At 39.7% G+C, this 24,742-nt stretch overlaps 1 protein-coding gene across 1 annotated transcript in view; it reads left to right on the top strand.

The window, feature by feature from the left end:
* Nucleotides 1-24,742, top strand: part of LOC145991805 (growth hormone secretagogue receptor type 1-like) — a 100,304-nt gene that overhangs the window by 41,431 nt on the left and 34,131 nt on the right. Inside the window, exon 2 of the mRNA XM_083127854.1 lies at nt 2,566-2,746. Coding sequence (XP_082983980.1) covers nt 2,566-2,746 — 181 coding nt within the window. The remainder of the gene's footprint in view (nt 1-2,565; nt 2,747-24,742) is intronic.

Genomic DNA, 24,742 nt, shown 5'->3' with positions numbered 1-24,742 from the left:
TTTATGTCTCGCTCCCCCTTTCTTTTCGCATGTCTGAGAGTCTTTCCTATCCTTGTCGGTTTAAATTCTTCAATTTCTCTGTTTATCTCCTTCTCTCTGTCTCCGTGTGCGTCTTTCCATCTCTGCTTAGCCCTGTATATCTCCTTCTCCCCAATCTCTGTCTGTCTGAATGTCTGTCTGTGCGTGTGTGTGTGTCTCAGAGTGTATGTCTTCCAGTTTCCTCCTTCTTTGCATATGCCAATCGCTTTACACTTTATAGGGTATACTTTTATACTTGATTTGATTTGATTTTGATTTTAAAATTTTGGGAGCGTCAGCACTTAGGCTATTTTGCTCCCGTCACATTATACGGGGGCCAGCCCCTTATCATTACAAAGAACAACTCTAACGTTGCGTAATTAAAAATCTTAAAATGTTCTGACTTCTGTTAAAAGCTGAGGCTGTAAAGGGGCACTCAGCACACAAGGACAAAATAACAGGACAATACAAACAAAATTATACTGGCCATGGGGCCAGTCGCCAGAGCCTCGTTAGTCTTCAGTCCAGGGTGTACTAACGTGGAAGTGAGGTTGACATTTGGGTGTACTACGTGGAAGGTCACCCCTTACACCCCGGTATACTTTTATACTTTGAAATAAAGGTAACATTATCGTATGAGGGAAACGGATTCCTTCAAATTTCCTTCAAATTTACAGGATAAAGTACTTATGGATATCATTTTCTTTAGCGTTGTGGAAGTTCCTGAATGTAGATTTGATCCATTTTAATGTGAATGCGTGTTGTTTTCTGCGAAAATCTCTGTCCGACACGCTGTTTCTGCTCCCGCCATTTCCTTTCTGCACGAGAGTGCAATGTTCCGTGTGTTAAGATGATGCAACCCCGTAGCCAGTGTTTCAGTCTCGCCGTGTTTTCACTAGAACATGACGTGTCGAGTATTTTTTTTTTTAACTATGCTCGCCTAACCTAACTTAACCTAACCTTACGGAAAATAGTTTTTGGGGCTAACGTGAATGGTTTTTGGGGCTTACATGAATGGTTTGTGGGGCTAACGTCAATGGTTTGTGAGGCTAACGTCAATGGTTTTCGACATATTAGCATAATTTCAAATCCGGGCACGAAAGTAGATATTTTCCGGTAAACGAGGTTGCAACACTGCATAAATCGACAAAACTCTCTCAGAACGCCCCCTAAACCAGTACGCTATCACGGCCATAATGTGTTACAGTTTCGAAACAACAAGTAACAGTAAGTACTCGTAAATAGAAGAAATAGACATTATCTTAGTTAGAAATGCATTATTTCACCTTAAGAAATGTTCCGCATTCGAAAATAACACGTTAGCAATGTAAAGAAGTCCGAAATATATGATTCGTAGGTGTTTCCCTCATACGATAATAGTACCGAAATAAAATACAGGGTGGCCCAAAAAAGGTAACCAAAATGTTTTGAGTTTGAGTTGCTGTTTTAAGTCCACTTTATGCACAGTAAGGCTAATCGGGACTGGACCTACAGTTTAAAGTGGGATCCGAACCACTTGTGCCTCCACCGGGTATCGAACCCGGGACCCCTTGATTACAAGGCAAAGACGCTACCACTGCGCCATGGGGGAGGCCCCGTAACCAAAATGTAGAACCGTTGTATTATGTGTTCGGTTACCTTCTTTGGGCCACCCTGTATATTCGGTATTGCACTCCATTATTAATTTCAGGTAGTTTTCCTACTCCTCTAGGCTAAACGTGATGATAAAGAGGAATGGTGAATTGATGAAACAATTGAAGAAACCAACGTAATGAAACATCCACAGATTGCCCAGGACTCGATGTGATAACTAAGCTACTTTGCCACGAAGATTATCATATTAAATAATATCTTCCCATATATTTTTAAGTTGTTTATGCACACCAAGCACGTGCAATTGAGTGTATAAACAGAATGTTTTCCAGACAGCATTTACTTGAAGACGTGGAAGAAATAAGCCTGTGCGTGGTGTTGGCCTTTTAATGTGAGCACGTCTATTCAATGGCCTCAGATTTTGAAAACGGGGACACGTATAATGTCATTAAGTGCCACCGCCATGGAAGCTGTCATAATGCATTCAAATTCATTCTGCTTTCAATACCAGCATTCATTGTTTGCCTAGGTATAGTATCTTCCATTTTCCCTATCTTAATTTGTACTGTATTTTTCTAGGTACAAGTTAATTTCTTCATTTGAAATTGTTTTATTTACTTTTGCAATTTATTGTATTCTTTTCTTTGTTGCACATTGCTTAAAAATGAAAATCCAGAGAACGCACAGATAAACAAACTTAACACGTTCTTCACAAATGCAATTTATTGTTGTGTAAATTAGTTTGTAAAGTGTGGTAAATATTGTTGAAGAATGATTGCTGAACCCTCTAAATCCTCCTTGTATAGATCGGGATAAATTTATGGAAACTAGGATCTTATCTTGATTGTAAGGAAGATAGTTTCTTGAACTTTGACTTGAAGTATATATTGTTTGTTAAATTTATATTATTCCTTGTTGACGTAGTACTCATATCCTTTGTATGTTCTTTTCCAGGTAAGGCTGTTCCTTTTGTGGAGTTGACCGTTGCGCATGCGTCGGTGCTAACCATCCTCGCCATCAGCTTCGAGAGGTACTACGCCATCTGTAAGCCCCTGAAGGCGGGCTACGTCTGCACCAAGGCCAGGGCCCTCCTCATCTGCCTGCTGGCCTGGGGGCTCGCTGCCATATTTAGCAGGTATCCGCTCGCCTTAGGTTGATATTTGATAATAATAATATACATTTTGTTCGTTAAAGTAATTTCGTTTTTATCCTTAAGAAATGTAGTACAGAGCGTGAAAAAATCGTGGATATTCTTACATGTTTATATTCGCTAAAACTGGCGAACTTGCAGCAGGTTGGGATGACAATGCCCAGTGAATAACTCAACCAGTTTTTGAACCAATTCGCAATTTAAATTGCCACCTGAGCGCTAGCGTCGCTTTCAATATGGCCGATGCATGTAGGATACATCCTTTGTTTACGTTCAGTTAGTAATAGATAGTAGTAGCGTGTGGGCATGGCTGTTACAGAAAGAAACGTTTAGCGATATTTTTAAAAATTGAGAATGCGATCTGAATTCCAGGAACTACGAGATAGGTGAAGCTGTGCTGAGAACGAAGCATTTAATTATGATCGACAAAAATAACGCAGACGAGATTAATATTTACGTACTGGCCCTTCAAAGCAGAGCGGTTCCATCTCCACCTCATGTTGTAACTTTGACTCTCGGAGATGATTTGTAAATAAAGCAATTCACCTATACTTGCAAAGCTGAAATGGAAGAAAAATGAAAATATATCGTTGCCGTTTCATATTCCAATATCATGACCAGGCTATCTACATCAAAAATGGATGCCATATTGAATGAAACCGATACCTTTTCTTTTTCTGGTTACATTTCAAACATTAATTCAAACTACTTTCATCTTCGCACTTAATCAACTTGTATTGGTTCCCAAGTTTATGCATAATACGTTATTTATTGGGAAGGATTGGACAAGAAGCTTCATAACTTTTCGAAAAAAACAAAAACTGTTTTATTTATAAAGTAGAATTTAAAATTTTACTAGCCCGGTAATATGTAATCTCGTTTCGAACAATGACGTGATTAGACTCGTGCATTCTTCGTGATTTTCTTGCTTCATTTCAGCATCATCTCCTGTAATAGACTTCTGTCAATCAATTCTGTTTTCCCTGATTTATTTACAAATTTCACTTTGTTGATTCCTCGTGATGGAAACACGTGGAAACCTGTAACATGCTCTGACCTTTAAAACGATTTACAGCCAAAAACTAAACAGTATATAGCACTTTTTCGCATCTTACCCACGTATTGAACAACTTCAGCACAGCATAGTATCCTACACACAGTAGTTTCCACAAATCCTACCAGATGGCATAATTTGAATCTCGAATAGAAACCAGCGGTTGTGTTACTAAATGAGAGATTTGATTTTGTCACTCGCTCACGCTACCTTCTCAATACTGCACGCCGTGGAACAGTTGTCACTGAAAGTGTTGATTTCAGCTTTGATTCCCGATCAAGGCGACATCTAACGGTGATATATACTGCTTTCCTAAAGTGTATTCACTTAATTTTGTTTGCCCCTTTAGCATCGATAGGATATTCCGATTTCAATTAGAACTAAAAAGTTTAAACGGACGAGATCAAAAACCTTGTTCCATAAAGAGTTTCATCAAGAATTTATGAGTTGCTAAGCACTTCCTGCAAGCTAATTTTGTAATGAGGAAGGACATTTTGAGTTTCTTCTCTGTTTCTGACAGGTTGTCATATTCTTCCATTACTTTCTAATTTTGATGTCGTTGACTTTTCCTTTGCAATCAGTATACGTCAGTTAGCACGTAATAATTTCACGCATTTGCATGAAAATGAGCAAACTTTTTAGATTGTTCTAGTCTGAACTAGTATGACAATTATGGAAATGTGATTAGAACATTGAACGTATAATTTTAAGTAGAGGGTGCATGTAACCTGGATAAGTGTAGCTGTACACTTCAGATGAGATTATTTTAGATTAACTTCCTCATCCTCAACTTCTCAACGACGCCCTCACTCTCGAGTTTCGAACTCCTCCTGCTGCTCCTCCTAGCGGAATGGTTAGCAGATCGCGCCCGAACGCCAGGGGTCTCGGGTTCGAATCCCAGTCTGGATGTGGGTGTTTGTGAGTGCCCACTCATCAATTTCATCGTATCATCACTCATCCGATCTTGACAAATAACCAACAGTGGCACAAAAAGCGAAGTAAAATAAACTAAATCAGTCCATCTGCTCCTCACGCCACGGAATCTACTTCAGGCTCACGTGTCTTTTGAAGGCAAGGACCACTATGTAAGTGTGTTGATGAATTTACGCTTTCATCGTAGTCAACGTTCCTCATACCTCCAGTTGACGTCATTACTCTAGAACCAATGATCGTTCACAGATTCTGGTGGAACCACCTTGTATATTTCATCTTGGTTCAGGTCTGAAAGTGTAAAATCATTTATTTAGAATTTTGACGTTGGAGCCTATGCCGATACTATGTTTTCCTAGCATCTGTAGATGGCGTAATAAAGTTGTTGAAGTAGAACCGCATGAAATGGAAGCATGATTAGCTTCCCCAGTATTATTCACTTAACTGTACACACGGTGGATCATCCAAAAGAGGCCACGAAATTCTTCGCTGACGACAGTGCATTCTTTATTTCTAGGAGTTAAATGACTACCTATATCTTCAACTTACTAACTTCAAATACTGGAGTTGACAATGGCGAATCAAGGTTAACGTCTACTCTAGACTGTTTAATCTGTAGCAGATACTGTATATCTCCGGCTCTTCAACCAACTATACTTTTCTCGCGGCGTCAGCAAGAAGCCGTTATCTCTTGTCACTGCAACCATTACCAGGTCCCACATCAACATAATGATAACCATTAACCTTCGAGGTTACTACTTGCCGGCAAACTCACCACACAGCTCAGATAGTGTAGAAAATCGTTTGTCCAATGGTGCAATTTATCAAGATCAATTCGGAATTTTCAACAAACAAAACTAGATGGAGCCACCTAGAGACTTTTGACTTAGGAAAGAACTGTGGTTTCATATTATAAACAGTTATATGCAAGTATTTTCCTACAAAGACTTTCGTTTGTGTTTAATTGTTTCTAGAAGTTCTTAACTATAAGGGAAAGGAACAAAACTCCAGCATTAAGCCAGAACTTCTTTGCTGTGGAAATTTTTGCTTATTTCGAAAACAAGAACCATAACATTTCGGAACGTAACGAAGTCATTTTTTAGCAGTTCGCCCTGTTTTTAACTAAGTTAAGCCAGTACTGTATACAGAAATGTTTTAAGAGGAGTACGACTTCTGTTTTAGTAGTCAGCCTTTTCATATGTTCTGTCATCATCCTTTCTGTTCTTTTAAGAGAAGTAGGTCAGATGAGATAGTATAACGTACACTAACCACCTCTTGGTACGCTACTGATTATAATATTTTTTTACGATGATTGCTTCGTTGAAAGCATTGAACTGATTGAAGGAAGTTTATATAATGGTGGACAGGAGAAGAGGGGAAAGTTAGAAGGGGAGGGATGGCCTATTCCTCGTAAGTAATTGATCTCTAGGAAAATGGAGGAAGTCCTAGAAGACGCTACGATACCCAGCAAGCGCTCCAAGAGCAACGCAATTAACAAGAATCCTCGAGGCAGCACGCTTAATTGATCTTGCATGGCCAGTTGAAGGTGCTCTCGGGAAGTGTTTCCCCCAACACAGAAGACGATGAAATTAAACGAGAGGGCACTCATTTGCGTGAGATGAATTTTGTGGGAGGGTCACGAGATTGGAAGAAGAGGAGGAAACCGGCTAACTATCCTAAGTCTGTCGCGTCTGAAGAAGAAGCCTGATGGAGCCATCGGGAGATGCTAGCGCTGCCAGCGGGCGGGACACTGCAAGAACTCTTGTTGATGGACGACGTCGTTAGGTTGCGTCGACGAGAGCCAGATGTCCCTGCAATCGTACGCTGTCCGCCTCGGGAGCCATCTATGTATGACTGATATTAATAACGTTTTGCAGATGTTCAAAATTGACTTTTTTGCATGCTCGTTTCAACTGTGAATTCAACAGTGCCTTTTTTTGTATTTGCAACGATTTGAGAAACAACATCATTTGAGAAGTCTTATCATAGGCACTGTAGGATTGGTAAAATGTTCTTTAGCTACAGTTGGCTATATATATTAGACTCCATGTCTGTGCCGTCATAGTCTCCGATGATGGGTTTCCGTTAGGGAGCTTGCAGATCAAAGCCACACGCGACGTGGGGTTTCGCGCCGAAGTCACAAGCGACACATACCCAGTGGCGTCGTGTGCGGTTCACATACGAGTGTTCACAATAATGTTTTTGTACTGAATGCAGATTTACTCCTCTCACTTGTAACTTCATCTTCAATTGAAAAAGTGAGAATAACAGTTCAACTTATTTTCAGCAATTCCCCCCCCCAAAATGACGCTATATTTGAAGTAATACAAGAAGGACCTAGCGGAAATTGTCCCTCTCCCCCTTAAAATCCGCCAGGTTTAGCGAATTCTTACTAAAGTTCGCAACTACGAGGTAGCACAGACCTTTTCGAGTCCCCCTAGACATGCCTTGTATATGCTGCACTCTGGTGTCGAATGTAAGAAGTAGATGTCGCTTACATCAGTGTTCGCATAGCGAAGTGAACATCTTCGGGGTATAGTGGCCATCAGCCCCTTAGCTGTCAGCTTTATGCAATACGCACAGCAATTGTGTTCAACGCCCTCCGTGGAACACCGTGAGAGTCAGTGTTACCAACTATCTAAAAAAGTTATCAGACGTGAAAGAAGTCGTGTCAGATTAAATTGTGTGTATATACTCGACATAGTAGTTTTCGAATAAATATACATATGTGTGTGTGTGTGTGCATTTAATATGTACGTAATTTAAGACATATACATGAGTGTTCACGTGCTCATGCGAACATTATCAGGCGACGCGCCTGCACGGACCCCATCCACTGTCAGAAAAGCATTATCTACGCATGTGCCATAAATGATCGAGATAACACGATGCATGCTAGAAAACGGCATAATCCTAGTGACATGTGCTGCTTGTCTCACTCCGCTGTGAGAGGTATGAAAGGTTGTATTCACTTCAGAAGGATCGTTTCCAAGCGATATGTGGGGTGTATTGTATGACCCTTTCGGAAAACACCTTTATCAACCTCTCTTCCACGTAGTACACCCTGAGCCTCCTCGATGGCGTAGTGGTATCGTCGTCGCCTTGTAATTAACGGGCCCCGGGTTCGATACCCGGTAGAGGCACATAGTAGTTCGGATCCCACTGTAAGCTGTAGGTCCAGGTCCAGATTAGTATTTTGTGCATAAAGTGGACTTAAAGCAACAATTGAACGTAGTACACCCTGGACTGCCTTTTGCAGACTAACGACACTGGCGTCTGGACTCTCAACTAGCATAATTTTCTGTGGGACTCGTGTTGTGCTGTCTATATACAACCTCTGACAATAAAGTTCGGTGAATGATTCTGAATATCGAAAGTAGACGAATTCTTAATGAAACCTACCTTACTGTCCTTCGAAGTAGTCCCCTCCCATGGCTATGCACCGTTGAGAACTTTCGGGATGGTGTTCACGACCCTCGTCACGTTCCGTTGGATGTCCGGAATATCCTCAAATCTCTGACCTTTCAAAGCGATTTTGAGGCGTGGGAAGAGAAAGAAATCTGGAGGATTCAGATCTAATTTTATTGCAATGCATTGCTACGGAGGATGAGAGCTGCTGTATGAGGTACAACTCTGAAACGAAACGCCAAAGCATGCTTCACCCCGCCGGAAGAAGGTCAAGGCGTAAAAATCACGCATCAAGACGATGCTTATCACTTTCTTTGACAGTGATGGCATGATCTACAAGGAATTCCTGCCGGAGGGAACAACAATTTTTCTGGCTGTAGCAATGCATTGCAAGAAATTTGGATCTGAATCCTCCAGATTTATTTCTTTTCCCACGCCTCAAAATTGCTTTGAAAGGTCAGAGATTTGAGGATATTCCGGACATCCAACGAAACGTGACGAGGGTCTTGAACACCATCCCGAAAGAAGACTTTTCTAAAAGTTTCCAGAACATGTACAGCCTTTCTCAACTGTGCATAGCCATGGGAGGGGACTACTTCGAAGGACAGTAAGGTAGGTTTCATTAAGAATTCGTCTACTTTCGATATTCAGAATCATTCACCGAACTTTATTGTCAGAGGTTGTAAAACAAATGAAGCAACCAACCAACCAACCAAGTGATAGTGTCGTTTGTCCCTTTGGTCTGAAAGCTCCCTAAGAGCTTTGATCGTACACGGCTGTTGAACTCAAAATCAATAGAGAGGTCGAGACTGCTGTTAATAGTTTACCATCACCTCACTAGATGTCTCTGTCTCAGACATATTTCCTTATTTTAACATATAGGCTTATTACACCTAGGCGGTTATAGGAAAGAGGAAATATAGGAAACTCTTGAGTTTCCGAAAAAAAAGTAGAAATGTTGAAATTATGTTATTTCTAAACAAAAGTTGCCTTCAAGATACAACGTGGAATTCCTATTTACATGATTCAGAACTGCGAGAAAGTAGATGTTAGAATCACCCCCTTTCTGCCACACCTGAGCATGTTCGGGTGGCAGCTCTTCTTCTTGTAAGACTTTGCTGTAAATTCAACCCAAGACGTGGGTGAAGGTAGACGCAGGGAAAACTTCTTCTAAGTTGGAATCAACTCCATGAAGCATTGTAGCTTCAAGTTTGTAATTGTTCACGAGAAGGCCAATCAACCGCAGTTGGAGCCATTGCGGAATGGGAAAGAGTAGCCAATCAGAAGAAGCGTGCTACGCTCCAACTGGAAAGGTTTTTTTGGATCACGACACAGGTGGCACTAGTGTATGCTTCGATATGTGAGATAAACGAGAGATGAATAGTCTTATTTTCTGTATTATCCGTGGTGAAATCATTAGTTTGTGGAGGAGGCAGTCTAACAACACATGATTGGCTGAAACTATGTTGATTTGAAGATAAGCAGTAACGCTTAGGTAGAGAACCTTATATAGCTCCAAGAGAGGACGCCAGAACACACAAGTTAGGAAAAGCACCATCAAGCACAGACTACAAAAGCATACTTCGTATAATTGTAGCAAAAGCTAAATCATTTTAAGATTTCAATACATAATATACCCCTTTATCTCAATTTAATAACCAACGTGTTAAACAGAACAAACTCTTATCTGTCACTATGACAAATATACACTCTGGTCAGAGTTTCTTGGACTTTGTAGAGCGGGGTTTTGTAAGTATTGCCAAGAAAATTGTCCATCACCAAGTTTTTGTCTGTTTTATGCAACGATAACTTCGAGAATTGAAAGCAAAACGCCAAACAACCTGTTGACAACCTCTGTTCGATACCCGGTGGAGGCACATAGTTGTTTTGATCCCACTTTAAACCGTAGGTTCAGTTTCGATTAGCCTTACTGTGCATAAAGTGGACTTAAAACACCAATTCAAACAAGTCTCAAAGTTGAACTGATTATATTTCTGAGAACAGATGCATAGCAAGGGAGACGTGAATATGACAAATATGAAATGACAGTACTCGTATTTATACTTTGTGTTTTCTATATTTTTCATCGATTTTTTTATTCTGTAAAAAATGGTGATTAGATGTAATGGATGAAGGGACATTCGCAAGGGAACCCATGTCAAGGCTGGCACTGAAACTTGTAACCTTAGGTGATGAGATCGTCCACCGAGGCGTCTAAGGTAATAGTATTATTAACCGCTATGCTACCAAATGCGTTCACAACAATATGTGCATGTAGAGTGTCCCAAAATAGTGTTTGCACTCTTTGAACATTAATAACAGGAACTCTAGTAACAGCAAGCACGACTTTTTTTAGCGTCACATACCTTAAAGTTATATATGTCCAAAATGACCACCATTGGCAGTAATACTACATTATGTGCAATCTGAACAGATCGATAAACAACAGATACGGTTTCTGCGGAAAGGGAAGCGTAGATTGTCTCAACTGCATGTCCTACGGAACTCACTAGGGAGGTTCTCTAAGTGTCCCCCTCCGATTTCCATGAAATTTGGCAAGTGTATAGAGGGGCCCAAAGGAAGAAATATGTGTTTTTTTTGTTCCGGCTAAAAAACTGTTTTAGGGGGCAACCCCCCCTTAAAATGTCAAGATGAGGAGAAATTGAAGTGGGGATCTGACCCCTGTGTCCCCCTCCGATTTCCATGAAACTTGGCACGTGTATAGAGGGGCCCAAAGGAAGAAATACGTGTCTTTTTGTTTCGGCTAAAAAACTGTTTTAGGGGGCAAAACCGCCACTCAAATGTCAAGATGAGGACAAATTGAAGTGGGATCTGACACCGAAACCACGTAAATATGGCGTAGGAAGAACACGCACATATAATTGAAACACACACAGCACAGAGCTGTGTTTGCCAGTGATATGCACTTCATATCTCAAGTGTCCCACTTGTGTATCTGCCAGTACTATTAGCACAGAACTTCAACCGCCATCGTCCTTCAGGATAGCACTTGCGTTTGGTACAGACAATCCTACAGTTCTGTGCTGTGTGTGTTCCAATTATATGTGCATGTTCTTCCTATGCCATATTTACGTGGTTTTGGGGTCAGATCCCCACTTCAATTTCTCGTCATCTTGACATTTGAAGGGGGAGGGTTTGCCCCCCTAAAACATTTTTTTAGCCGAAACAAAAATACACGTATTTCTTCCTTTGGACCCCTCTATACACCTGCCAAGTTTCATGGAAATCGGAGGGGGCCACTTAGATAACTTCCCTTGTCAGTGTCTCTGGCTTTGTGGCACAGTTCCCCACATGTAGTAGTTTAACTGTGTTAAATCAGGATATCTGGATGGATATTCGACTGTTTTTACGTTTCTCGAAATGAAAATTTCTCACCTCTGCCATTTTGCAGACTACTTCTTGGCAGGCTGTGACGGTACTAAAAACAAAAGAAGGTCTATATGTTCTCACACATACTCAACATAGACATTGCAGCTTCAAGTGCAAAAAGTCCAGTCAAGTAATCTTTAATAGTTTCTCTGGTATTAAAGTTTAAAAAGTGTAAACATTATTTTGGGACACTCTGTAGTGTTGAAGCTTGATTCATAACACAAGGAACTAGTAAAATATAACCACCAGGTTAACTTGAATTTAGTAGGCACACCTCATAAGTTCATCAAGAATTTTCTTTGGCCAGATTCACCAACAGCTTGTTTCAAAACCCGCTTTTTAAAATCTCAAGTTATCATGCGCATGCGCACTCAAATTCCACATGCGCATAGCATTATAAAGCAATGCCTATTTTCGACCCTGCCTTGTATATTGATACAGATATTGTAGGTGTGTCGATGCGTGGTTTCCATCTTAATACCCACAGAACGAGAGAGAGAACTGTTTCTACGGATTCCTCAACTCTATTCTCTTACCTTGTGTCACAGCGTAATCCGGGAAAACGATTTTGTTTTGTTTCTCAGTGTATCCAGGATACTTCCAAATGGGCTTGAAATGAGGAAACGCGAAACGTGGCTTGACAAGCCAATTAGCAAGTTTATAGCCTTGCTGCTGATTAACAAGATAATTGGTTAATTGTATTATCAGAGTTCGGATGTGGAGAACTTGCGAAGTCGCAAGGGCGGATTGGAGGAACGTAATCCGCAGTACTTCAGATTTCGAATGGAAATGGCGTGCTCTCAGATAGGTGGACATGCATATGAAAATTTCATTAATGGTAATGGAATTTTCAAGTGTTCTTTCATGCGCTGTCGAAGTTATGTCCTAGTTGTAGAAATGAAAGGTTAGGTATTGATGCGTGACGCTTTAGTGATTGTTTGTAGTTGGTTGATGTTCAGTGTTGTTGACAACTACCTTAGTTAATAGTGAGCGTCGTTAGGCAGGTAATTATGTAGCCCACTTAGTCTATCGTGTTACAAGTGTGATGTCATCGGTAGAAGGTTACGACGAACGAAGTCCAACTAGTTGGCATAACCATGGCCGTATTTAGAGGGGAGGGTTTAGGGTTCAACTCCTCCCCGAAACGTCTGACATGTTGGATTAATGGGAGTTCAGAAACTAAAATTTGTAGCACATTTTCAAAAAAATTGTCGCAGTTTCACAAAAATACAACAGAGGGACAATTCTAAAATGATCGAGCTAGAATTTTCATACATTTTGAATTCTGAAATTGGAGCGAAACGGATTTAATTCTCAGAATCGCAGCCCGCCTTCATGTTCACTTCTGCTGTCCTCTTTCCAGTGCTGTTCCTGGATCAGACTGAAAAATCCCTTGTGATTGTCCCAAAATTCCCATTCCAACTTTTCCATGTTCGATAAGGGTTTAAATCCCCCTTTATATGAGTTCAAACCTAGGATATCCAACTTCGTAGCGCATTACATTCACTACCCTTCTTCACCCAGCGGTCGATATAGTACATACATTTAACCTATATGCGGTCCTATAAAGCACATACTTGTGTAGTGCATAGTGGTTGCATAATGCTGTTTGGTAAGTATAGGAACAATATGAGCGTCGGAAAGTTGGATCGAGCTGACCTATAGAACTCCTCGCCCCGAATTGACATCGTTTACTGCAAGTTACAAAATAGCAGAACGTTTGTTAGTTTTATTGTTAATAATGGAAATAAAGTCCAGTTAGTTAGTATTCGAAAAGAATAACCAAAGAAAAACTGTGTTAGATGAGGGGGGGGGAACATAAATGGAGAGTTGGTTGGTTTAATTGTAGTAATAATTAATTGTTAGTTGTTTATTGAAAAAGTGAGGTTACACTACAGGCACCAGGCTATGTTTTACCATTTAAACCAAAGAATAACTGATTTCCGCAGTTTTCAAAATTTCAAAAATTAAGTGTTATGTAAATGGTCAAACAACATAAACTTTATTACTAAAATTGATTTCTCTTATTTTTAAAGCTTTTTCTTGAGGTATCTAATAGCTGTGTATTTCAGTACACACTGCATGGAACGTATAAAAAGTTGTTCTGCATATTCACACTTCTGATGGATGGAGTAGAAAAGTCTCCTCAAGGATATGACAGCAATAATAATAATAAATAATAAAACTAATAATATGTTTGGAATAAGTTATTTATTACGAAATTTTAATTATTATTATTATTATTAATTAATAATCATTATTGTTATTATTGAAATTTCTGAAACACCCTTGGGAACAATTATGAGTGAGACCCCCCCCGAAAATTTTTCCTGCCTCCGGCCATGGGCATAACGGATTTTCTTTCTGAATTAAGTTGTCTGTGGCATAATTAATATTTTTCTAAGCAATACAACTTGAAATAATTTAACAATTTCAGAATATGAAGCATTAAACTTAAGGGTACTGTATTACAAGTAGGCTTTCTTATGTGAAAAAGACTGGCATTGAAAACAGATAAGAATTACAAATATGTTAGGTAATTGAATGAATGCAATTTTAAATAATCACGATGATCTAGGTAGAATAACAAATTTTGAAATTAAAACAAGTTTTTACTTTTTGTTTATTTTATGATAAAGAGGAACCACGTTATTAACATACTGAAATGAAAGGAAGAAATTATGGTTAATAGATCTTGCATCATTTTATGTGCTTCATCTTCCCGCTGTGCAGGTCTTCTTATCTTCGCATCTTATTCTTCATCTTCCTTGTGGACTTTCCTCCTTTATTCTTCCTAGTGTTAAGTTCTTAATTATTTGCAATCAATCGTAGCCCCGTTCCTTATATTGTAGTCATCATATCAGAATTCTTATACATTGTAACATAGATATTTCTTTCAAGATTCGTACAACAAAATTTCTGTTTCAAGCTAAAAAAAACGTAATGGAAAAACAGACAACTAATCCATGTCTTTAGTTTGCCATGAACAAGGACGGTTGATAATTTAAAAATGCTGCCAAAAACCTCTCCGCTTTTATCACCGGTTTAATTATCTAGTGGCAATCGTGTTAATTTGAAAGCACTGGGCAAAATCTATCCTGGATTTAATCTCGTAGGAAGTTTTATGATGGTTTATAAGTGAAAGAGGTGAGCCACCAATCGGGAGCTAGCTGTCTGTGACGACAAACAAGTACTTGTTAGATAGATGAAGGTGTAATTCTCATAGGAATATCCCGACGTGGAAGCAGAGGGTTATAGCTTACAGGATTAATTGACAGACGTCGATCATTATCTCCCTAACAACCCACTGTTGATGCTTGTCATCGTGTTGGCAAGACTGGATGACCTCTCTATGTATAGTGAGGTCGATTACGACGCGTATAGATGCAAATCACTGAGATACGAGCTGGCTTGGAAGCGAATGATGGACAAATATAGATTATCAAGCATGGGGAGTTGATGAAGAGCTATTTTGTTGTGGGGGTGGGGGTACCCATTGCTGGATTTGTATATTTGGAGGGCCAGGGGTAACAGCATGGTGAGGCTTCATGCATACAATTTCAGTTATAACTTTTAGTCCACGTTATGTCAGATGGTTATGTAGTTTCATACCTTTACCACACTTGAAACATCTTTTTTTAATTTTGTGGCTCTTTTAAAAGAAATCCCCCTCCCAATCTGGACCAGGAGTATCTTGAAGCAGATTCCTACAGTTCGAACCAACTGAACCAATTTTGCATTTTGAACTTATTCGTCATTTACATTAATTTTTGCAGTTTTACAATAGTGTAATATTTTTGAAGTTTCTTAACTGTATTTTAATCCTTTATTTTATGTGCATTTCAGTCGTATTTCCTTCTCCGAAAATTCTACAGTTGAAAATGCATATTTTTCTTTGGCTGAAGTACAATGAACAAGACCAGGCTACTACGCAAAGCTGGTGTAGATCTCTTGTAGGTGTGTCGATGTATGGATTCCTCGTATATGCTTATAAAGTCTTCCATTAAGTCCATATATATTACTCCTTTTTAACGAACAACAACAAACTCATAAAATATTGTTAAGTATTTCTTCCTAATAAATTGTCTGTACACTATCAGTTTCGGAACATTTCGTTGTAAATTTACTTACGATGTTTCGAAGCACTAAAAAGATTCCTTACTTCACGAACAAGCGGCTGATCCAAATGTTGCAACTATATTGTCATTGGGGTCGTTACCTTCGTTGCCAGAGAAGAGGAATTCCTTTCCTTTCCCTCAACTAGTGTCAACACTAAGTTGATATTAAATTAGATTTTGGTATTGAATTTGGTATTGGTTGATTTCGTTTCTCATATTTTTTTAAAAGGGATTTCTGGGAGCTTCTTCACATTGCATTACGCAGCAGTATGCATGCAGAGTACAAATCTATTGTGCGTTAATCATGATTCCGTTTACTTTATTTTGGACTGAGAAACAAAGATCTCCCGTTTCCCCGATCTCGTATTGAATCGTAGATTTATAAAAACACATCCATCAATATCAACGAATTTGAGTTGTTCCTTTAGATTCAAAATCTATATATGTGTATTAATAGATATCATAATGGCATTGTATTGTTTTAATCAGAGTTTAAACGTGTTGTAGGCCTCGTATTCAATAAAGTTGGAAGTTTATAGAAGATATAAATTATTTATTTAATAAGTTGACAAAGTTGTTGTTGATCTTCTCAACACGTAGATTTGTGGCGATAAGGGACTTCTGAAATAAACCAATCAATTCTACTGAAAAGTAGGTTAGGCCCATGGACCAAGAGCATGTTGCAGACCACGTACAGTGGGATCCATAAGTATTGCTCAGCAAATTGTCCATGATCATTTTCGTTGTTTTTTATCTTCACTGGAGTGCTGCATTGAGGATTTTTTGCTCGATCGTCTACTAGTTCGCACGGATGACGCTAGATGACTTACGGAATTGACTGTTTCTTCGCTCGAGCGAATAACGCTCGAACAGGCAAACGGTCGTGAAGCCCAGTACTTCACGTACAACCATAATTTTTCTGTGGTAGTGGGCCTTCAAATATGCTTCGTGAAGTGAAAGGGTCAGATAAATTGAAACTAAAGCGAACATAGTCATCATCTCCATGTTAAAATGTACTTTAGTATATCTTACCAATACATAGCAATATATGAAAATGAATAGACGATTATGAGCTGAAACAACCTGTTCTAATTTTAAACATATTTGTACGATTATTGTCCCATTGAAATTATATTTTATCCAATATATATAAAGCCCCAATTCCACCACTGACTGACTCACTGACATAAACGTTCTCCATGAAGGAATCCCCGGAGGCGAAAAATGCCCGATTACGACCAGAGACCTGCACAAGACCCGGAGAAAACCCGTCTGCGAGGAGGCGCGCCTACAATAATATGCAACACGCACATCAAGCCCAGGTGTTCGACATCGCGCAAGCGAGCTTCACGTCACAGTGTTGCACAGGCTTCGATGCCTGCCAGGCTTTTCTATTACCCGGGTCTTAAGAAGACCCGTGAGACTCGATGTAGTTCTTGCAGGTAGACGGCGAGCACTACTGTCAGTGTTGCCAGCGGCCATTATATTTCACTACGCATGGAAATATTTGAATTTCTGCTAGGCGCAGGTGCCTTGAGGTTGTAGAATCATTGGCGTAGCAAGGGGTGAGCGAAGTGGGCGACCACCCTGGGCCTCGCGCATATAGGGGCCTCGCGTCCTATGAGGTTGATACGAAAAACGTAATAAATGGAAGTGAGAAAGATAGAAAAGGCTATTTTTTGTGGGCAATAAAATGAAGACCTTTTTAACTGGCTTTATATTCTAGTTTAACGTTATAATTTGAATGAATACGTCAAATCAGAGGCGGGTGGGAGCTCTAAGCCTAAGGGGCCCCGAAAAAGTCAAAATAATTCTAATTTCTCATGTGAAACATCAACGCAAAAATTGCTTGGACAATTTTATCCATTTTTCTTCTGTGTCGTGACCTTGCATAGCCTACCCGATTTTAATATGTTAATGGTAAAGTACCTCAAACTGCCACGGAGCAAAGTATGGGGCATTTAAATGCTTCTGGTATTTTAAACTCAAGAAAGGTATGGATAATATTAGCAGTTCTTCCTTCGTTCCTACAACTTCAGACGCAGCTATTGCCCTCTGTAACGGGCACGAAGATGATTTATCTTCCGAATTTCCTGATCAAGTTCTATGTTTCAGGAATGTGCTTAAATCTGAAATCAAGTGCTTTAGGAAAGTTTCTTCTCCTTGATAGCTCTACACTAACTTCCAGTGTTCTCTGTATCCTGTACTGCCTTCTGTTTGGGGGAAGGGATAAGTAAGTATTTGTATTTTCTTCTTTTGAATACATAAATGTCAAAGAAAGATATGTTGTAATATGTGAAAATTCAGAGTTAGAGCATCGATTTGTATAGTTATTAATGTAAGTGCAGCCACAACCAGCCATTCTAAGTAATTACGTAAATTTCCTGGAAGAAGCTGACTGTACTTGAGGGACCCAAGTTTATTTCTTGCGGACGCGTACTTTACGATTTTGTTACGCCACTGCGTCAAATATTTAATATTACAAGAACATTAAGACGTAACAACAAAATGAGATTCACAGTTATTATTATCATCTAAGTCCTAAAATTCAAAGTTAACTGGTACAATTTATGTGCAACAAAGTCAAAATTGCTAATTAAAAAAAAGTCAAAATTGCTAATTTAAAAAAAAAGTCAAATTAGCTGTATCAGTTGATTACACCAAACATTTCACATTTACTGTGCAAATGACTATCGTTTTAAGATTTGCTGATGTTGAAACCGATTGTGTAGAAGAGCTTGTAGGTAGATACATTGGGCCCCTAGACAGGATTGTGATGTAGCGCACTCCCTTCCCCCCGCTCTATCAAGCACTGACATTTTATGTGCATCCTTCCATATTTTCTACTTAAGCCATGGTTTGTGACATTTACATCCTACAAACTTCGAAATGAGGAAACAAAGAACGACTCATTAAATAATATATAGGTTATATTTCAAGATTCTTACTTTGTATTTCTGATTTTTTTAAAAAAAAGTTTAGCACACTTAAGGATATTTCAGTTATCTTACTGCCTAAAGAACATCTTAAAAAACGTACTATTACTACTACTTTGGTTAATGAAAATTCCAGCAGCGTGTTACTATAGCTCTGCCAAGTGTAAATTTCTCTGTCGCGTACTATTAAATATAATTTTCGTCAGAAATTAATTATTATTGTAGGCTATTATATAAATATGATAATTTGCTGACGTTTCCTTGATGACTGTGTATCGATTTACATTGATATTTCAAACTTAAAGAATGATGGGGCCTTGCATTCAAATCTCGCCCAGGACCTCGCGATATGTTGCTAAGCCACTGCACCTAAGATTTTGTAACTTCTCAAATTAGTGTCATTATTATGTCAAACCAACTACCACATATTTTCTAAATTTGTTTCGATGGTCTTGAAACGGGTTTGTGTGTCTTGTTCATTTTATGTCACGTTTCTGGTCTTGAAATCGTAAATCTTCTGTCGGTTTCATTTTTACGTTGTTTGTTTGTTGAAATGTGTAAATAGCATTGCCTGTTATTTGCACCCGTGTGAAAATACAAGCTAACAATTATATTTTGTATCGTATTACTATCAATGCGGTCTGAGAACAAGATAACTAGTAACAACACTAGCGAACGACGATTTGTTGAAAGAGATGACAATATTCAAAAACCTTTTATAATGCAAATTCTGATTTCATGTTCCATTTTATGGACCATCGTGCCTTAGTGTTCAAGGGGGGGGGATCTTGATCAACTAATTCGGATATTGAATTGTCAAAATTACACCAGAGAGAAAATCTGTTTGATTGATTGATTCATTTATTTGGTCAATTTATGCACAATAAGGCTAATCGGGACTGGACCTATAGTTTAAAGTGGGATCTGAACCATCATGTGCTTCCACCGGGTATCGAACCTGGTACCCTATGATTACAAGGCGACGACACTACCACTGCGTCATAGGGGAGCACCCCCAAAAAAGTATAATGTAGAACAATCACCAGTCACACAAAGTTCCAAAGTATTTACGATGGCACTTTTTGCGAAACTTGGTTCGTACTCCTGTACAGGTGTCAGCAGTGGCAGCAATTAGGGGCGGGGCCGAGAGAGTGCATTTGAACCCCCCCCCCCACTTTTTGCTACTTTTGCACCACGCTAACCTCATGTACCAAGGGAAATTAAATTATCCTTGCCCCCCCCCACTTTTTGCTACTTTTGCACCACGCTAACCTCATGTACCAAGGGAAATTAAATTATCCTTGCCCCCCACCCCGTACATTTGCACTTTGGCCCTCTAGTTTTGGAACCCAATCGCCGCCACTGGGTGTGAGCGATACAAATGTTTTCTAGCAAGGAATAAATGTCTGCAATTTCAAATTGATAAAAGTGGTGAACATTTTAAGTGCTCCTAGAACAGTTTAGAATCTAAAAGTTGGCAACGGTGACTGCGTGACTCATGTATCTGGAGACGGTGCAAAACCGGAATGAGCGTTCGCTGAAGACAAGCAAGCTTCATCTTGCAAGGCCTTCCAGTTACCCGTGGGCTTTCGATGCTTGACGGGTCAAAAACCAGGTATATAGTTTTACTCGCCCGCCCGACCAACCAGGCGGGCCTAGTAAGCGATTCTGGCCGTTGTGCAGCCCTCTGACCAGGAATGTGTCTTTCAATTCAAATCTTAACAGGCTAATTTCTAGCAATTGCACATTATCCATTGTCCCTCTTCACTTTAATAACCTGCCCCTAACGAAAGAAGCACAACACCAAAATTTTTGGATCCTTATCGACTTGAAACTCAATTTCGAAAATCACATCTCACAATCACAAATATGGCAATAAGTACACTGTAAAAAAAAATACACTTCTTGTACACTTTTGGTACACTTTCGTGCATATAATATGCACAAGATGTGTACTGAAGGTGTTGCAAAAGTGTACTTAAAGTGTTCTAGATGTGTGCGACCCGAAATGACGAAATTTTGTACACTTGTTGCACACTTTGGGGACACATTCAAAGTTGTGTGCACTTCTTCAACGCTTTCTGTACACTTTTGTTTAAAGTAAGTGTACACTTCTTGTACACTTTTGTAGCACATGATTTCATTTGGTGTTGTTGGTCATATCGATTGTTATTTTATACTTTTTTGACAAATGAATATCTTATGAACATAAATCAATTTCATTATATAAAGCAGTAACACACTTGAAAGCAAGCAACATTAAACAATAACAAAATATAACTATTTTTTTCCTGGAACACATGGAAATCGCATTGCATCATGAAACTATCAATACTTTTTTGTTTAATGTACCAATTTGATAATTGGATAAATCTCATTAAAATTGAAGAAGGAGCAAGTTGAATGTTCCGAGGAAATTAATAGATTTTCTTAAATCGAACTATTCATCTTTAAAGCACACCAAAACAGATCGTTAACTTCGGGGGGCTGGTTGTTCCTACACCGGCCGCTAGATGGTTCTGTCAAAATGTGTACAAGAAACATAAGTTTTTGTACAACAAATAATGATACGTTTGATTGTAATCATAGTGAAAAAATGTGCTTTAACACTCTTCGAAAAATATGTGAACATCTAAGATACAAATTAAAGAAGAAAATGTACTGCAGTGAATAAAAGTGAATCTCCCATGAGCAACCTTTTTGATTCTGGACTATATAAGTAGAAGGTACGTGTGTCGCAGACATCAGGTATAGGTAATCGTAAGTCGGTCTCTCTTGTGTCACGCATCGTGGGCCAATTATTCCAGGTGGAAGCCGTAAGTCTGGAACGGACAAACGGTACCAATTGTGCCTATACGGTGGTTAGGTGATTGCGAGGAACCTTTCTTGGTTGAACACGTTGAGTGGAGCAGACATACGACTTACACTATTTTTGAAACTGTTTTCCCTTATTACCTTCATCCTTCCTCTTCTTGGTTGTCTTGGGCTCTACAATTAGTTTGGAATTGCTTCATTGGATTGAGTTGTCCGTTGGTTTGAGTTTGTTCCATTGGATCATATAACAACACACGGTTGTGGTCTTCTGATATGCATCATGGTCTTCCTGCAACGCTGCTACGACAGCGAGAAGGGGTGAAAACCTTCACCGGAGGTACTAAACGGACGGACGGTCCAAACTCCGAGACGATGCTCGATTCACGAAGTACCAATGATCCAATGCAAACGTCCAGCTATTCCACAAAACACCGACGTCGCAATTCCTACGAAGGATTACCTCTACCTCAACGTCAACGATCTAGATCACCAATTAAACGAGATACAGGAAATACAGCTCATGCAACCCAACTAAAATCCAAACAACAGGATACCAGCTTATATAACTTCCTGCTCACCAACTACGACACCAAATTCAACACAGCAAAACATGTGTTCCAACAAACATCTAAGTATGTGCCAAGGGCACAAATTGCACAAATACTGTTCACCCGTAATGGCATCATATTGAAATCACCAGATCCAGACTTTGCAAAACTAATTAGAAACAAAGCTTCTTTTGAAATCTATGGAGCCAAAGCAAACATCCAAACACTAAATGCTTCCATTCAAAAACAACCACCACCACCACATAAATCCCCACTACTATCAGTTGTCATTAGGGGTGTAGAACCCAGTCTAACAGACGAAGAGATTTTTGAGGAACTGGAATGCGAAGGTGTACAAATCCGCAAATGTATCCGTATTCGCAATAACAACGGACCCACATACATGGTGCGGGTCCTAACAGACTCACAAAATGCTGTAGACACCCTACTACACAGTGGAGCATACATATACAGACGCAGGTACAAAGTTGAACCATCCCGTTCTCAACAACCTCTTCCATTGCGGTGCGAAAAATGCCAACAGTATAACAAGCATACTACTGCTGCATGTCCAAATCGAGATAAATGCGGATACTGTTCAGGACCCCATTCAACCAGAGAATGTCAAAACCAAACTGCTGCACCAAAATGTGTCACATGTACGGAAAACCATCCTACATACAGTTACAAATGCAAAGCCAAGCCAGATGCAATACCTGAACACCCTGATCTAACAGTTCCCCTGCGCACCAATGACACTGCTACAGAACCTGACAATTCACTACGACATCCAGTAACAGTGGAAGATCTAATACGTTTCTTCACCCTGACTCTCCAAAATGTGCACCCATTTTTAAGAACGCACATATTAACCCAAGTAACAGCATCTGCAAAAACAATTTTCAACTTGCAACTCCATGCAACATACTCTGGTCCTCATGTGCATTTCCACATATCCCACTTGGAAACTGAGGTTTAAGGTTTTGAATATGGCAGTACGGAATATGTATAATTTTCTATTTTTAAATATCCGATCTGTTTCTAAACGAAAAGCTTTATTGCAACACCTGCTTTTGGAAGAATCTGTTCACTGCTTTGCGCTAAACGAAACCTATCTTGCTCCAAAAATGATCTGCCATATTCCACCATACAACATCTTACGCCACGATGGTCCGCCGGGATTAAGAGTAAACGGCGGCACAGCAATTGGAGTAGATAGAAAATTACCATATCGAACAGTTACCTTCCCACCAAACTTCCACTTGCCAGAACATACTGCTAGTACCATCTATTTTCCATCCCGGGTCGTTACTTTTGCTACCATCTATGTAAGACCAGGGGAGACTATTCCATACCAATTCTTTCAACATATCCAAACCCTTAGCAAACATTATATCATAGCAGCGGACATCAATTATCATAGCCGAACCATGCAAGACAAAACAAACTTTTTACAATTTCTGGACCAAAACACTACAGCAGAATTCCATGTACTGCCCAGAGCCACACGTCCCATAAGTAACACTACCCCTGACGTTGTTATAACATCAACATCTCTAAGTGCCTGCTTGAACATATCTGTGCTGGATTCCATCGGCAGTGACCATGACCCAGTGAAAATTACCTTAAATCTTGGTAACCGCAATACGAGCAGTACAATACAACCTCGAAAAATCTGGTGTTACAACAAAGCGAACTGGGAGGCATATAGTGAAAAGCTACAGAATGCTTTTTCTCACCCGCATCCACCACCAAACAATTCAGAGGAACTCGATACGGCGGTGGAACATCTTACTGCTCAGATTACCAGTGCGGCAACCACTAACATACCTACGACCACTCTGAATAGTTACAAACCCAAGCTACCTCCGCAATATCTTCACCTAATCACAGCATCACGACGAGCATACAGGGACTACCTCCAGACCAGAAATCCTGAATCCCTTAACTTACACCGTCAATGGCTGCGTACCGTACAAAACTATATAAAAGCTTATAAACAACGTCGATGGATTGAAACGTGCAACCAATTGAGTGATGAAAGCCATCCCACCAAATACTGGAAACGTTTCAAGGTGCTCACTGGACAATCCAGTAGTACTCCTTATCCAATAACAATCAAGGACGCAGCCCTAAACACCGACACTGAAAAAGCTTATGCCTTCGCAAATGTCTTGCAAGACACTTTCACTCCAACACCACAATTAGCTCCAAATCTCCGCCTCCAGACCAAAATTGACAGAGTCACCAACCCCAATAACAGGCAACTGCAACCCAGCAATACGCACGATATTGATCCTAATAATGCTCTAACTGTTCCTATTACAACAGAAGATATTATCAATACTGTGCGTAGGAAGAGAAACACCGCTCCCGGCTTGGACAATATCACATACGTATTGATCAAACAGGCCCCGCTTGCATTGCTGTCCTTTCTGGCTATTATCTACAATTTTATCCTCCGCACAGGACACTACCCGACAGACTGGAAGATTTCGAAAGTTCTAATGTTTCCAAAGCCACACAAAGATAGTACCAACCCCACAAACTATCGACCTATTCAGCTCACATCAACATTTAGCAAAATATTCGAACGCATCATTGTTCGACGCATACACATGCACTTACAAGCACACAGTCTACTTCCGTCGCACCAAGTAGGCTTTAGACCTCAACACAGTGTCCTTGATAATTTGTTAAAACTAACGACTCGCATCACAAATCACTTCAACACTTCCAAACCATCCTGTCTAGTACTATTCGACCTGGAGAAAGCATTTGAC

Source organism: Lepisma saccharinum, chromosome 8, assembly GCF_977018435.1.
Source record: "Lepisma saccharinum chromosome 8, izLepSacc3.1, whole genome shotgun sequence".
Classification (NCBI taxonomy): domain Eukaryota; kingdom Metazoa; phylum Arthropoda; class Insecta; order Zygentoma; family Lepismatidae; genus Lepisma; species Lepisma saccharinum.
The sequence above is the reverse complement of the archived record's forward strand: the minus strand, read 5'-3'. Positions and strand labels throughout refer to the sequence as shown.